This window comes from Lathyrus oleraceus, chromosome 4 (assembly GCF_024323335.1).
Source record: "Lathyrus oleraceus cultivar Zhongwan6 chromosome 4, CAAS_Psat_ZW6_1.0, whole genome shotgun sequence".
Lineage (NCBI taxonomy): Eukaryota > Viridiplantae > Streptophyta > Magnoliopsida > Fabales > Fabaceae > Lathyrus > Lathyrus oleraceus.
Window position 1 is genome coordinate 151949485 of NC_066582.1, and position 16258 is coordinate 151965742.

The window sequence follows — 16258 nt, forward strand, 5'->3', positions numbered from 1 at the left end:
TTTATAGGCTACCAAGTGCTTTTCACACACTTACAATTTTGGCGAAAATTTGAATTCTTATCTTGCATGGATGCATGAGCATGCATTAGGCCCATGAGATGATGTAATCTGATCCAAAGTTCCATGTACTTCATGCTGAAATCATGTTAGAAGCTCATGCAAATGTGTGTGAAAATTGGAACTTGAAATTATCCAAATGGTGCTTTAAATTACACCCATGCGCAAGTCCCTTAAGTTTAATCCAAATGAGATGATCTTGGACTTTTTAGAAAGGTGAGATCAAGGGGAACAACTTTCATGTTGAACATTTTTTCATTTGAAGCTTGGATAATGATGAATTATAAGGTGGAAGTTTGGGGAATCAAACATATTTGAAACTTTTCTAAGTCCCAAGTCAAATGTTCACTTCTTCCATCTTAAATAACTTTTTCTATGGACTTCAAATGAGAAACGTTCCTTCATAAAAGTTGTATCTCTTTCAAACCTATTAAATTTGGTTATAAATTTGACCTCATTTGGATTTGGCATGAAGGAGTTATGCATTTTAGAAGTTGAGGAAAATCACTTGTTCAATGGTAATGGCCCAAAATGAACTATAATGTTCCCTCTTGGCACATGCATTTTCAAGTTGAACTTGCACTTCTTCCAAACATAAAAGTTGAAGTATACATCTTGAATTTGATCATTCAATTTGATAGGATTTCATCTCATAAACATTGAGCAAGTTATGGTCTTGGGAAGTTGACCTCCAAACTAGGGTTCAGACAAAATGACCTATAATCTTTCACCATAAAAAATGCCTTTCCAGGAAAAAATAGCTCTTGACCTCAACATGAAAGTTGTTTGGAATGTGTAATTTCATTTATAGTAACCTTTCTCTTGGAATCATTTTCATATGACAAAAATTGTAGGAGATAGGGTCTAGGGAACCCCGGTTTTGACTAGTTGACTTTCTCTGGTCAACCACCATGAACCAACTTGCTAGCTTGATTATTTTCTTGACTTTTGGGGCTCATGGAGGATCATATATGCATAATATAATGTAATATGAAGTATACATTGAGATATTTGATCAATTGTTGAAGAAACTTGTTGAAGAAGTCACATAAGATACCCAAATGAATTAGGGTTTCCAAGGCAAAGAAACTCCAAACTCTTGATGATTTCCTGATTAAAATAACATGTGAAGATCATGGGGATCCATATATTATTCTTAGAGCCAATGTGAACCATGTATTGATTGAGCTCCTTGCATTGAGGGTCTTAAACCCTAGATACGAGCTTGATATGGCATAAGTGAGCACACATACTACCTACAAAAGCAACAAACTATGCATTGACATATTTTTGGTATTTTGGTTAGTAAATAATAGAAAATGAATTATGATACAATAAAATGTGCTTGGTGATATCTCCCAATGCAAACCCAATGAATGAGGGGTAAGGAGGATGCTAAGGTGTGATCTCAATGCCAATGCATATGATGAGATAGCATGAGGGATCTTAGGGTAAAAATATGGGTCTTACACAATACATAAATTATTTACTTACAACCTTCACATAAAATTTGAACTCCATCCTTTATAAATATTAACCTTCACTACACATCATAAAACATCTGCATCTGCAAGTAACTTTACATCACCACCATCCAACTTTCATACTCACTCCATACTCGAAGAGCAACTTCCACCATAACCCTTAAACTCCTCCATTTTCAAACCTTCATTCTTCTTCCAATTATAACAAAAAAATAACACATTAGAAACAGAAGTAAGAACATAAATAAAAGAAACCGAGTTCATTAGATTCGCAGCGAGAAACACTGTTGGAAACCCGCCACTATCAGTTTTTTCATTTTCGGCGAATCCCACCAAAATTTCGACCACCGCGTCAGTCCTAAGAAGTGTTTGTTGTTGTTTTCAATTTTGCAGAAGAAGAAGACGAATGGGTGCATATTAGTCTGTGTGTTGATCATGAATGAAGGCGAAAGATTTACAATTGGATTTCTCAATTTCTCTTTTTTTAATTTTAATTTTGAAGAGTATCTTTGTGTTTTGAAGCAGAGAGGGGAAGAGTGGTAAAGTGTAACCCTACCCCACTTAATTTTTATTTATTTTTAATTTTTATGTTTTTTTAATAAAATTTCATTCTAATTAATTCATTTTTCATGTTAGACTTTGGGCCATCCATGTTAGACAGTTAGTCCCATTTATTTGTGTGTTACTTTCTTTGTTCTTATTAGACTTTTAGCTTTATGAGTAGTAAAAAAATCGAATAAATTTAATTAAAGTCAATGAGTTTTTTTTTAATATTTATTTGACACAATATCTTTTCAATTTCTTAGCGCATAAGTCGTGTTAAATCATTAATCAAAACTTGGATGAAAAGGGAATGAGGAGTTTACACTTTCCTGCTCCTCGAATGACTGAATGGTTGGCGTACACCATAATGATCGATTACTTGTCATCAGAATAAAATGTTTATATCAAACTTGGTTGAAAAAGGAATAAGGGGTTTACACTTTACTTCTCCTCGAATAATCGAATGGTTGGCATACACCATATTTCTTAAGTGTTCGTCTTTCGCTAATAACTTTCCCAAATAACTTGGACGAAAAGGGAATGGGGTGTTTACACTTTCCTGCTCCTCGAATAATTGAATGGTTGGCGCACGCTTCATTGCTCGATTATTCATCGTCTGTATAAAAAATAGTCCAACGCATTAAAACCTTTTTCATTTTGGCTTTAAAACTTAAACTCGTTTCTTAAACTAAATATGTTTCGTCTAGAGATGATGAAAAACAACGCTTCGCCCACATATGCGTGATTAAGCTAGTGACGTTTTATCGCGAATATTCATATGTTTATCTATTTTACTGTGATGAAAATGTTCCCTTCATACATTGTTTTAGGTAGCAAGCAATATTTTCTATTCGATTGTGACTAAATATCTTTCGCTAGAACTGATAACAGTCTGTCATTGCATATATTTAGTCGAAGAATCAGAGTAAAACAAGTGGAAGTCGACCAAATTTGAGGAAGAATGACCAAAGAAAGAGGGAAAATAGCTAAGTATGCAAATTGTGGACTTAGTAAAAATTTGAGTAAAAAAGGAACAAAAAAGAGTGAAGCTTCGGAAATAATCACATCCACCATCGTGCAGCGTCATGCACACGATAAGGCATTAAAAGTTTCATCGTGCATGATGAAGGGTATTGTGCTCATGATGGTCACTTTTTTGGGCTTTTTTTGACGCGTTCTGATCCATTATAACGCCTTTAAAAGAGGGGTTTCAACACTTTCATGAAGATTACAATTTTGGGAGATTAAAGCACAAATTAGAGAACACAAGTGGTGATTTTTGGAACATTTGAAGCAATTTGAGGCCATCTCTTCAAGGGACTTCTTATGTTATCATTGTTTATCAATTGTGGTATTTTTAATTACTCTATGAGTAGCTAAATTCTTCTAGGTTAGGTTGTGTTATGATGAACCTGTTTCTCAATTGTTGGATTCTATGTTGATTTGACCACTCTATGAACCTATTTATCTATAATCTTATTCAACTTCTTCTTGTTCGTAATGTTTTTATGTGATATATTCTTAATCTAATTTTGTGCACATAGAGAATACTGATCATTAGTGTTGGTTCTATGAATTGGCATCAATTTGGGTAAAACTTAGTGTTATCACAAGATGTCACGCTTGTAGTCTTGACATGTGATATCAGCTTTCTGCAGGTTGTTTGATATGGTTGTGTAGGATTTCTTCAAGATGTCAGACCCGATGTTATGACACGTGCATATAGAACATTCAGTCTGAATGTTATGTATTTTGTTGTTGCGCTTTTCATGCAAGTCTTTGTGTGCTTATGTGGAGATTGCATGCATTATTCAAGGAGTAATTCTATTTAAAGCCAGAATATTCTATTTCCCGAAAAGGAATGATTCACTGTTATTTCTTAGGGAATACACAATAAATAGAATTAGGGTTTCATGTTGCCCAAGCCCATTTAGAAAGCTTCTATTTAAAGACTATGTAAACCCTGTTTTATATATAGAAAATACGAACGGTGAAGTGAGTGAGTATTAGGGTTAAAGTCTTGTGTGCATTTGTGAATTATGAGCCATTCATCCATCTTGTTGATGTGTGAATTGGACAGAGTTTTTGAGTTGCAATTTGTCCACTCTAAGCTTTGAAGTACGAGTGTATTTGTTTACTTGATTGAAGCTTTTAAGCAAGATCAAGTGTGTGTCCTTGAAGTGTGTCTTCTTTCTTTTTGGTATCACTACTGTGATTGAGGGGGAGTGAGTAGGGTCTCATGTCTAAGAGTTCTTAGATGGAAATCACACGGGTAGAGATTAGGTGAAAAGACTGTAACTTGAAGTTGTTTGCTAAGAGTCTTTGAACTAATTCTGTTTTGTGGATTTCCTTCCTGGCTTGGTAGCCCCCAGACGTAGGTGTGTTTGCACCGAACTGGGTTAACAATGGCTTGTGTCGTTTTTCAATTGTTTCCTGGTTTTTATTCTGTTCATATTTCACTTGTTGTTCAGATATTAGTGTCGTGACATTACCTTCGACATCTCATATCTGATACTAGAATTTTAATTGGTATCAGAGCAGGCATCCTGCTCTGGTTCTGGGTGAGATCTTGGGACGTTACTTTCTAGTACTATGGACAGAGACGGAGGATCTGCAAACAGACCACCAATTCTGGATGGATCTAACTATGATTACTAGAAACCTCGGATGGTAGCCTTCTTGAAATCTTTGGACAATAAGACTTATAAAGTTGTTCTAACAGGCTGGGAACATCCTTTCAGTACTAAGGATGGAAAAGTTACAACTAATAAGAAGTCTGAGGAAGAATGGACCAAGGAGGAGGATGAACTAGCTCTTGGAAACTCTAAAGCATTGAATGTTATATTCAATGGGATTGATAAGAACATCTTCAGACTAGTGAACAATTGTGAGGTGGCTAAAGATGCTTGGGATATTCTCAAAACCACTCATGAAGGTACCTCTAGAGTGAAGATGTCTAGATTGCAGCTGCTTACTACCAAGTTTGAAAATTTGAGGATGAAAGAAGATGAGAGTATTCATGATTTCCATATGAATATTCATGAGATTGCTAATTCCTCAGGTGCCCTGGGTAAGAAGATGTCAGATGAAAAGCTTGTGAGGAAAATTCTCAAGTCACTTCCCAAAAGATTTGCCATGAAAGTGACACCCATAGAAGAATCTCAAGATATCTGCAAGATGAGAGTGGATGAGCTAATTAGATCCCTCCAAACATTCGAGTTAGGGATGAGTGATGGATCTGAAAAGAAAGTCAAAAGCATAGCCTTTGTGTCCAACACTAAAGATAAAAAGGAAGAAAGTAGTCATGATACTGATGAAGGTATGTCAAATGACTTAGTGTTACTTGGAAGACAATTCAACAAAATCCTGAAGAGGATGGATGTGAGGTCAAAGTCTAATGTCAAGAACAACTCATTTGACATCAGTAGGTCCAATGATGCTGGAAGAAGAACAAGATCTAAAGAAAAATCCAAACAGGGAAAAGGAATTCAGTGCCATGAATATGAAGGGTATGGTCCCATTAGAGCTGAATGTGGGACCTATCTCAAGAAATAGAAGAAGAGTCTTGCTGCTACTTGGTCTGATGATGACTCTGAAAGTGAAACAGAAGGAGAATCTGCCAATCTTGTAATTGCCTTGACTGGGAGATGTGGTCCTGATGAAGATTCCAGTGATGATGAATTAACCTTTGATGAATTAGCTACTTCTTATAGGAAGTTGTGTCTCAGAAGTGAAGAAGTGTGTCAACAAGTGGAGAATCAGAAGAAACTGATAACCCAACTAGAGGCTGAGAAGACAGAACACTTAGAAACCATTTCTAATTTGAAGATTGAAGCCTTGTTCCTGAATTCCAAACTGGGTGAGATGACTAAGTCTGTCAGAATGCTAAATAGTGGATCTGACACCTTAGACAAAATCCTCTAGGCTGGAAAGATGGCAGGAGACATGACTGGCCTTAGGTTCAATGAATCTTTTCCTGATTGTAGTCCCTCTGCTAGCAAACCAAAGATGTCACATCAGGTGTCTCAACATCACAAGGGAAGACAACATAAGCACTCAAAAGGAAAATACCAAAGATGGAGATGTCATTACTGTGGGAAATTTGGTCACATAAAACCATTTTGCTTTAGGCTGTATGGTTATCCCAGTCCTACTCATCAACCTAGACCCAAACAACACATCTCTTCTAACAGAAAATAGTGGGTTCCTAGGGTTGGTGATACTAACTTGATAGTTCACACTTCCTTCAGAGTCTCAGCCAAAGAAGATTGGTACTTTGACAGTGGATGCTCTAGACACATGACTGGAAGAAAAAATTTGTTGGTTGACCTCCAATCTCATGTCACCAGCTATGTAACTTTTGGTGATGGAGCAAAGGGTGAAATCAAGGGGATTGGAAAGTTAAACTGCTCTGGAGTTCCTAACCTTGATAATGTGTTGCTTGTTAAAGGATTGACTACAAACCTGATCAATATCAGTCAACTATGTGATCAAGGTATCAATGTGAACTTCACAAAAACTGAATGCTTGGTTACTAATGCAAAAAATGAAGTGATCATGAGAGGAGTCAGATCTAAGGACAACTACTACATGTGGATTCCTCAAGATACTAGCTAATCATCAATATGTGCTCTAGCTAAAGAAGAAGAAGTGAAACTATGGCATCAAAAACTGGGTCATCTGCATCTTAGAGGGATGAAGAGGATCATATCTATTGAAGTTGTCAGAGGAATCCCAAAATTAAAGATTGAAGAAGGAAAAGTATGTGGTGAATGTAAGATTGGAAAGCAGACAAAGATGTCACATCAGAAGATCAAACATGAAACCACATCTAAAGTGCTGGAACTTCTCCACATGGACTTTATGGGGCCTATGCAGGTGGAAAGTCTTGGTGGAAAAAGGTTTTGTTGTGGTGGATGACTTTTCCAGATATACCTGGGTGAATTTTATAAGGGAAAAATCGGATGTGTTTGATGTGTTAAAAGACCTTTGCCAAAGACTTCAAAGAGAAAGAGAGAGTCATGTTATCAGAATCAGAAGTGATCATGGGAAAGAATTTGAAAATAGTAAATTTGCTTATTTCTGTTCATCTGAAGGGATTGGACATGAGTTCTCTTCTCCCATTACCCCTCAGCAAAATGGTGTGGTGGAAAGGAAAAATAGAACTCTCCAAGAATATGCTAGAGCTATGATTCATGCTAAGAAGTTGCCTTACCACTTTTGGGCTGAAGCTATGAACACTGCTTGTTATGTTCACAACAGAGTAACCTTGAGAAAAGGGACCTCAACCACTTTATATGAAGTCTGGAAGGGAAGAAGACCTACTGTCAAATACTTCCATGTGTTTGGTAGTAAATGCTATATCCTGGCTGATCGTGAACAAAGAAGGAAAATGGACCCCAAGAGTGATGAAGGAATATTTCTGGGCTACTCAACAAACAGCAGAGCCTTAAGAGTCTTTAATTCCAGAACTAAAGTTATGATGGAATCTATCAATGTTGTTGTTGATGATCAAGAGACTGATGTCACATACGATGTTGAAACATTTCTAAATGATGCCCCAGCTGAACCTTCTGATAAAAGTAGTGAGAGTGGGTCCACCTAGGCTGAACCTGAAGCTGATCAAGTAAACAAGGGACCCTCTATCAGAATTCAGAAGGAACATCCTAAAGATCTCATTATAGGAAATCTAAATAAAGGAGTCACCACTAGATCAAGGGAAGTGATCTCACATGCCTGTTTTGTGTCAATGATTGAGCCTAAGAATGTTAAAGAAGCTTTAACTGATGAATTCTGGATCATTGCCATGCAGGAAGAGTTAGGCCAATTCAAGAGAAATGAAGTATGGGATTTGGTTCCAAGACCTGAAGGAATAAATGTTATTGGAACAAAGTGGGTATACAAGAATAAATCTGATGAAAAAGGTGCGGTTACTAAGAATAAAGCAAGGTTAGTAGCTCAAGGATACACTCAAGTTGAAGCAGTTGACTTTGATGAAACATTTGCACCTGTAACTCGCCTGGAGTCCATTAGATTATTGCTAGAAGTGGCATGTATTCTGAAGTTTAAACTGTTCCAAATGGATGTGAAAAGTGCCTTCTTAAATGGCTACTTGAATGAGGAATTTTATGTTGAACAACCAAAGGGATTCACAGATCTAAATCTTCCAAAGCATGTGTATAAGTTGAGGAAAGCTCTTTATGGGTTGAAACAAGCTCCTAGAGCTTGGTATGAGAGACTCACAGTGTTTCTCATTGACAATGGATACAGAAAGGGAGGCATTGATAAGACTTTATTTGTCAAAGATGAAGGAGGAAAGCTCGTGATTGCTCAGATCTATGTGGATGATATTGCGTTTGGTGGGATGTCAAGTAAGATGGTTCAACATTTTGTTGAACAAATGCAGTCTGAATTTGAGATGATTCTTGTTGGAGAACTAACTTATTTTCTTGGCCTGCAAGTCAAGCAGATGGAAGATTCTATCTTTCTATATCAAAGTAAATATACCAAGAATATAGTTAAGAAGTTTGGCATGGAGAATGCAAGCCACAAGAGGACACCTGCTCCTACTCATCTGAAGTTGTCTAAAGATGAAAATGGTGTCAGTGTGGAGCAAAGTCTCTACAGAAGCATGATAGGGAGTCTGCTATATCTTACAACAAGCAGACCTGACATTTCTTTTGATGTAGGTGTATGTGCTAGATATCAAGATGAACCAAAGGTGAGCCATATAAACCAAGTGAAAAGGATCCTGAAATATGTCAATGGCACTTGTGACTATGGGATGCTATACACTCATGGATCTGATTGTGTGCTGTCTGGCTATTGTGATTTTGATTGGGCTGGAAGTGTTGATGATAGGAAAAGCATATCAGGAGGATGTTTCTTCTTGGGGAACAATCTAATATCATGGTTTAGTAAGAAGCAAAATTGTGTTTCTCTGTCTACTGCTAAAGCTGAATACATAGCAGCTGGAAGTAGTTGTTCTCAACTGGTGTGGATGAAATGAATGCTGACTGAATACAATGTCACACAAGATGTCATAACATTGTATTGTGAGAATCTGAGTGCTATAAACATCTCAAAAAACCCTATTCAGCACAGTAGGACCAAACATATTGATATCCGTCACCATTTTATTAGAGAACTTGTGGAGGATAAGAATGTAGCCTTAGAGCATGTTGCTACTGAGATGCAGTTAGCTGACATTTTTACAAAGGCCTTGGATGCAAATCAATTTGAATTCCTGAGAGGGAGATTAGGGATTTGCATTTATGAAAATTTGTAGCAATTAATATGGAGTGGAAAAAGTACTCAAATTATAGTCTATTTTCCTAAAATAAAGTGCCCCCATTATGGTAAATCATTACCTTGTATTGGAAATACCATTTATTCCATCTTCACACGCTACCCCCATAACCCCATTACCTACTCCAACTATTCCATCTTACTTTTCCTTCTCCACAAACCTCTACTAGGGAAACCTTACTTTTTCCAGAAAAACTCCAAAATGTCACAACATCAAGATACATTTGCTTCTAAAAATACTAAGTCTACTCCAAAATTTAGTGTTCCTCCTATGGGCGTCCCTGATGATGAGATTCTGGATGTTGCTCCTCTCTCTGTTATTCCCGCCGCGGACATTGATTTGAATCAACCCATCTCCATTGATGCCTCCTCTTCTGCATGTTCCAATCAAGGTAATCACTCTAGTATTCTATCTGGTTCAACTCCTGTCACTAAGTATAAGGAAGGAACACACTATATTGATCGTGTTATAAGAGACATAGTTACTAGAATTCTTAATGAAGGCGACTCTGTGAAGGGGGTTTCTACTCCCCTTGTTCAAATGTATCCCCCTCCTGAGGTTGAACAACCTAGTGGTAAGGGTGATGATTCCTCCAGTTCTGAAAAGGCCTTGGCTGCTGAAGGGTTGCGCTCTCTAGGGCAAACCGTGTCTGACAAAGGGAAATTTGTGGCCTCTAACACGGTTAATGCTTCCCACTCTAAGAAGTATGATGATGCAAATGTTATGATTGATCTAGAGAATGGTATCTCTGATGATCAAGAGGAAAGCTTGATTCATCACATAAAGCCAAATGTGGCTAAACGCATGAAGACTCGCAGAGGAAAATTTGTGGCTGAACTTATGTCAGCTAGAGAAGCAAAGAAGATTGTTGTCATTGGTCCCTCCAAACCATGGAGCAAGGTTGAAATAAAGAAGAGGAAGGTCAGAGATGATTTTGAGCCTGAAGAGGATGTTGAGGAAGATGTCCCTGACATCTCGCCTGCGAAGAAAACTACTGTTAGGAAGTCTCTTGTTAAAGTACATGTTGCTCATTTGGATAACATCTCCTTCCATCTTGAGGATGGAGCTGCTAAGTGGAAATTTGTAATTCAAAGAAGGGTAGTTGTGGAAAGGGAATTGCGAAAAGATGCTGATGATATCAAGGAGGTCATGGACATGATACAAGCTGTTGGGCTTTTGAAGACTGTTGTTGGGTTCTCTCAATGCTATGAAGGTTTAGTCAAGGAATGTATTGTGAATATTCCTGAGGATATTTCTGATAAGAACAACAAGGAGTTCTGCAAGGTGTATGTGAGGGGTAAGTGTATAACATTCTCTCCTACTCTTATTAATAATTTTCTAGGTAGAAATAATGAGGGTGCAGGAGAATTAGAGGTTACAGACGATCAAGTCTGTAGGGAGATTACAGCTAAGCAGGTGAAAGTTTGGCCTTTTAAAAAGCATCTTCCTGCTGGGAAGTTGACTATCAAGTATGCTATCCTGCATAAAATAGGAGCTGCTAACACGGTCCCTACCAACCATATCTCCACCATTGCTAATACTCTTAGGAGGTTTATTTTTGCTGTTGGGACAAAAGTGAAATTTGACTATGGTAGATATATGTTTGATCAAATCATTAAGCATGCAACTACTAATGTAGTTAAGCTGCCAATTGTTTTTCCCTCTATGATCTGTGGAATTATCTTGAATCAACATCCTGGTATTTTGTGCTCAAATGATTTACCTAGTAGGAGAAAACGATCTCTGTCTGTGCACTACAAACTCTTTGAAGGCAATCATGTCGAGGATATTGTCATGACATCTGCCATGAGGAGGCCAGTCTCAAAAGTTGGAGCAATTACTGAGCTTAAGGAGACATGCAAAGAGCTAGGTGAAGGGATTAGTGTAGCCACAACTAGAAAACAATCTTTGGAAGCCTTGATTGAAAGCTTGGAGCAGGCTGAGGGTGAAAATGTTGAACATGCTAATGTCAGCCATGAAGAAGAAGCTGAAGCCCACGCCTCTAGTGAGAGGTCTGCTAACAATGATGATGCGAGTGGCAATTCTGCTTCTGGTGCTGCCGAAGAGGCTGCAAACTCAAGCTCTACTGAGTAGCTCTGTTGGCTTTGGTCCCTCTTGTTTTGATGGTTTTCTTGGTTTTTTGGTGGATTTCTTTGTGTGTTTATTTTGGTTTGTTTCTCAGAATTCTTACAGCTGTGTATGTACTTGGTGATGTAACTCTTTAACTTCTGGTATTTCTGTTAAAGACTAGATAGACATTTATTTTGTCTCTTTGGTCTCTTTTGGCTAAAAAGGGGGAGAAGTAGTTGTAGATGTAGCTGAGTATCTTAGCTTAGCTCTGTAGTATTATTGTTGCTCTGCTTGTCTGGTACATGGGGAGAATTCTGGTGTTTATTTGTTTGGTACAGGGGAGAATTCTCTGTGTTCTGTTTGTGTGAAGCAGTGTGGTTGTTGCTTGTTATCGACTGGCTTAAGGGGGAGCTGTTGTGTTCTGGGAAGTTGCATGGACTTGAGGGAGAGTACAAGCACTTGTGTGTCCTGATGTTTGCTAGTTGGTTCTTGCTAGTGTTGTATGTGCAAGTGCTTGTGTGTTTACTGTTGTTATTTTTGCTAGTGATGTGTGTATGTTTTCTTCTGCTGCTGAACTAATGCTCTGATTGATTTCTTGTGAACATGTGATTTGTTGTTTGTTTTAGCCAAAATTTTCCAAAGGGGGAATTTGTTGGTTCTATGAATTGGCATCAATTTTGGTAAAACTTAGTGTTATCACAAGATGTCACGCCTGTAGTCTTGACATGTGATATCAGCTTTCTGCAGGTTGTTTGATATGGTTGTGCAGGATTTATTCAAGATGTCAGACCCGATATTATGACATGTGCATACAGAACATTCAGTCTGAATGTTATGTATTTTGTTGTTGCGCTTTTCATGCAAGTCTTTGTGTGCTTATGTGGAGATTGCATGCATTATTCAAGGAGTAATTCTATTTAAAGCCAGAATATTTTGTTTCCCGAAAAGGAATGATTCACTGCTATTTCTTAGGGAATACGCAATAAATAGAATTAGGGTTTCATGCTGCCTAGGCCCATTTAGAAAGCTTCTATTTAAAGACTATGTAAACCTTGTTTTATATATAGAAAACACAAACTGTGAGGTGAGTGAGTATTAGGGTTTTAGTCTTATGTGCGTTTGTGAATTGTGAGCCATTCATCCATCTTGTTGATGTGTGAATTGGACTGAGTTTTTGAGTTGTAATTTGTTCACTCTAAGCTTTGAAGTACGAGTGTATTTGTTTACTTGATTAAAGCTTTTAAGCAAGATCAAGTGTGTGTCTTCTTTCTTTTTGGTATCACTGTTGTGATTAAGGGGGAGTGAGTAGGGTCTCATGTTTAAGAGTTCTTAGATAGAAATCACACGGGTAGAGATTAGGTGAAAAGACTGCAACTTGAAGTTGTTTGCTGAGAGTCTTTGAACTAATTCTGTTTAGTGGATTTTCTTCCTGGCTTGGTAGCCCCCAGACATATGTATGTTTGCACCGAACTGGGTTAACAATTGCTTGTGTCATTTTTCAATTGTTTTCTGGTTTTTATTTTGTTCATATTTCACTTGTTGTTTAGATATTAGTGTCGTGACATTACCTTCGACATCTCGTATCTGATACCAGAATTTTAATTAGTCTATATGTTGGACCTAGGGAAATTGTTATACTTATGCTGGTTGAATAGGGATAGAAGACCTTGAGTAGTGGCATAGAGAATAAACCTAGTCCATGCATTCCAAGCATAGCAATGTCAAGTCCTGCACAAAATCATAAGCAACCACAATCATTGTTCTTTTCTAAGTATACATGCATATGAATTAAAGGTTTTTCAAGTACAATCCAGTTGAGTTTTGGATATAGTAAGAAGCAGTAAGATGACAACAAACCCATATTTCACATAACTTGAAGAATCTATTAAACAAATTGATGTAGTTGAGAAGCATAACCTTGACGCATTTGATTTAGAATGAGAGTGTTGTCGTTCTTTCTCCTGAAAAATATTTTGTTTCGTTATTTGAGAACTATGCAGATTATTCTAGGGGGATGAAAAAGTTCACATTCAATCCTCGTTTATTACTGTTATAGATCATGAAGTTTCAGATGAATCTCAAGGACATGATGCAACAGGAGCCCCATGCTTATCTGCAAGCCATACGAATCAGGATTCTTCTAATATCAGATCTCGTCAAACCGATGTGTAGCGGTAAATTCATGACCAGCAAGCTATGGATAAGCTTAACGTCAATAAAATCAGAGTCGCCACCGCGCTTTTATTGTTTCCAAAGGAAAAGGGGAAAGTACAAACAAAACCAAAAGGTAAGAAGTTTTCAAATCAAAACTAACAAAATGCCAGAGATTATAGGTAAGGGGGTTGGTTATACAGAGGGAAGGTGTTAGCACCCAAAGTGTCTTAGGTACTCCTAGGGAGCCCTTTTTATGTATATATGTGTTTTTGGTATAAAAGATGTTTGAGAAAAATAGAGTGTGGGGTTGAGAAAAGAATTCAATGATTATATTTTTGTGTTTGACAAGACCTTCAGACTTGTGCCTACGTACCAACATAAAAATGAGGGATCAAAACCTCGTAGTTCATGGTAACAATTTCAAAATGAGTGGGTTGCTTTTAATAAACGGTTAATAAGAAAGGAACAAAGGGCCCACAAGTTTGAATGAAGTTGTTAGTTCTTTTTGTCTTTTGAAATTTTAAGTCAATATAGTTAGATTTATTTACAGGTTTGATTTAAGAAAGAGTTTGAAAATTCAATGACATAAGCCCAAAGTTTCTAATCATTAAAACATGTCTAAATTTGAAATCATAAGCAAAGAAATGTTTTTGAAATGAGGGAAAGATTTTTGAAATTTAAGAAGTGGGAGGAGATGAAGAGGTTATCCTAAGTATAAAATTAAAAGTTAAGAGTTGAAAAGATCTGACCAATGGGATGCAATCCAACAGACAAGAATGTCATATAGAAAACCCACTTTCCCTTTGGACTTTGAATCAAGCAACTATCAACAAGCAATTAGCAATATCAGACAACATGAAGATCAAGGCATCAAATAAAGATAGCCATGTCCAAGCAGGAAAATCCATAGCTAGCAGTCTTCTTTGTCTTCTCATGTATCAGATGAAATTCTCCTTGATCAACTCAGAGTGAAGCATCAGACACAAGTTCAAAATAACAGTTTGCATCAAGATAATATAGCAGACGAGTTCAAATAAATCCCAAGACATGCATCAGATGAAGGCTCAGTTCATAATAACTTGGTCTTAGAATGTTGGCATTGGCTAAGTCCTTTTTGCATAGGGAATGTTGCCTCATCCTAAGTCCAAAAGTTCATATCAAGATCAACAGTCCACCAAACATGTTTTTTTAGGGTTTTTGTTGTTTATTAAGTATTTTAAGGTCCTAAGACCACAATCACAATAAAAAATACACAAATAAAATATAGACAATCACAATATATGGCTCAAATAAGCAAAGTGAAAATGGCATAAACATAAACAAGTTAAATGAAATGTAAATGACAATGAATGATAAATGACTAGAAATTAAATTGCATAAAGTAAATGACTTGAAAGTAAAGCAATATTACTAAGAGTTAGTCAAATGTTAATCAAGGTTAATTGAATGTTAGTAGTGTTTTGCTTTTTAAGTCATTCTTTGGAGAACACTCAATCATCTATTCACAAGCATGAATCCTTGAACCAAGACATCTTCCATAGGAAGGAAAAAAAGCCAAATTTCCACACAAGACCATGAAAGATATGAGACTTACAATCTCACTTACTAGAATGCTATGCCTTTAGGGTCAAATTTATCTCTATGTTAAGTAATTGTAATTGGACTTATGTAGAAGTCACAACTATCTGAGGTCGGGCAATAAAAATTTAGGTGTTAATGCATGTTAGAGATTTGGTATGACGAACCAAACTCCTAAAACATACCACACACCAAAAGGAAAGATCAAAAGGGGTGGAATTATCTCATCCATACTTGTATTGGTTCATCTGACACAAGGTCATTGATGAACCAATTAGCCTTAGGATACTTGAAATTGTTGGTGTAAGCCCTAGAGGCCAATACTTTTGGTACTTGTATCGAATTATTTATTAATAATAAAAGGCATTTTCTTTATTATGTTTGTTAATAAAGTCCCTGGAATAGATAGTCCGTTTAATGTATCAAGTGTGACTTGATCATGAGAGCACATTAAACATAGGGACATTATTCTTAAAGTATCCGTAGTCGAGCTTTATTGTGAAGTGGGATAACATTAAAGCATTAAGACTATTATGTTTGTAGATTGATGATCACATCTCATGGATCATGGATAAAGAGTTATCAAGTCTTAAACATAGGTATGAATATTAAGAGTAATATTTATACCGGATTGACCTGCTATGAGAATACTATATAGAAAGTTAAGCAAAGTGTCATAAGTTATTCTCATGGTGATAATGGTGTATACCACTCTTCGACCTGAAACCACTATGGATCCTAGATGTAGAGTCGAGTGCTTTATTGCTGATCCAACATTGTCCGTAACTGGATAACCATAAAGACAGTTGATGGGTACTCCACGAAGCATGTTGAGGGACATGAGTGACCTAGATGGAATTTGCCCATCCTGCGTAACAGGATAAATGTCTATGGGCCCAATATTGAACTGGACAAGGATGACACGGTCTATACCTTGTGTTCAATATAGACATAAGGGCAAAGGGGTAATTATACACATAATTATTATCACAGGAGGTTTGTCGCATTACGCGAAAAACCGGCGGGAAAACGAAATAACAGAGCCGCCACCATGCGTTATTTA

General features: G+C 37.0%; 1 protein-coding gene across 1 annotated transcript; it reads left to right on the plus strand.

The window, feature by feature from the left end:
• Positions 1-9594: 9594 nt before the first annotated feature.
• LOC127136473 (uncharacterized) lies at positions 9595-11487 on the plus strand. The gene is made up of 3 exons (XM_051063022.1): positions 9595-10314; positions 10381-10690; positions 10736-11487. The coding sequence occupies exons 1-3, from the start codon at positions 9595-9597 to the stop codon at positions 11485-11487; spliced, it is 1782 nt and encodes a 593-aa protein (XP_050918979.1).
• Positions 11488-16258: the final 4771 nt, after the last annotated feature.

What these genes read in the sequence shown, in the direction of transcription:
- LOC127136473 (XM_051063022.1), top strand. Translation starts at nt 9,595, where the DNA reads ATGTCACAACATCAAGATACATTTGCTTCTAAAAATACTAAGTCTACT. An exon ending in TTGAAATAAAGAAGAGGAAG is followed by an intron (nt 10,315 to 10,380) that starts GTCAGAGATGAT and finishes TCGCCTGCGAAG; the next exon opens with AAAACTACTGTTAGGAAGTC. An exon ending in CTGCAAGGTGTATGTGAGGG is followed by an intron (nt 10,691 to 10,735) that starts GTAAGTGTATAA and finishes ATAATTTTCTAG; the next exon opens with GTAGAAATAATGAGGGTGCA.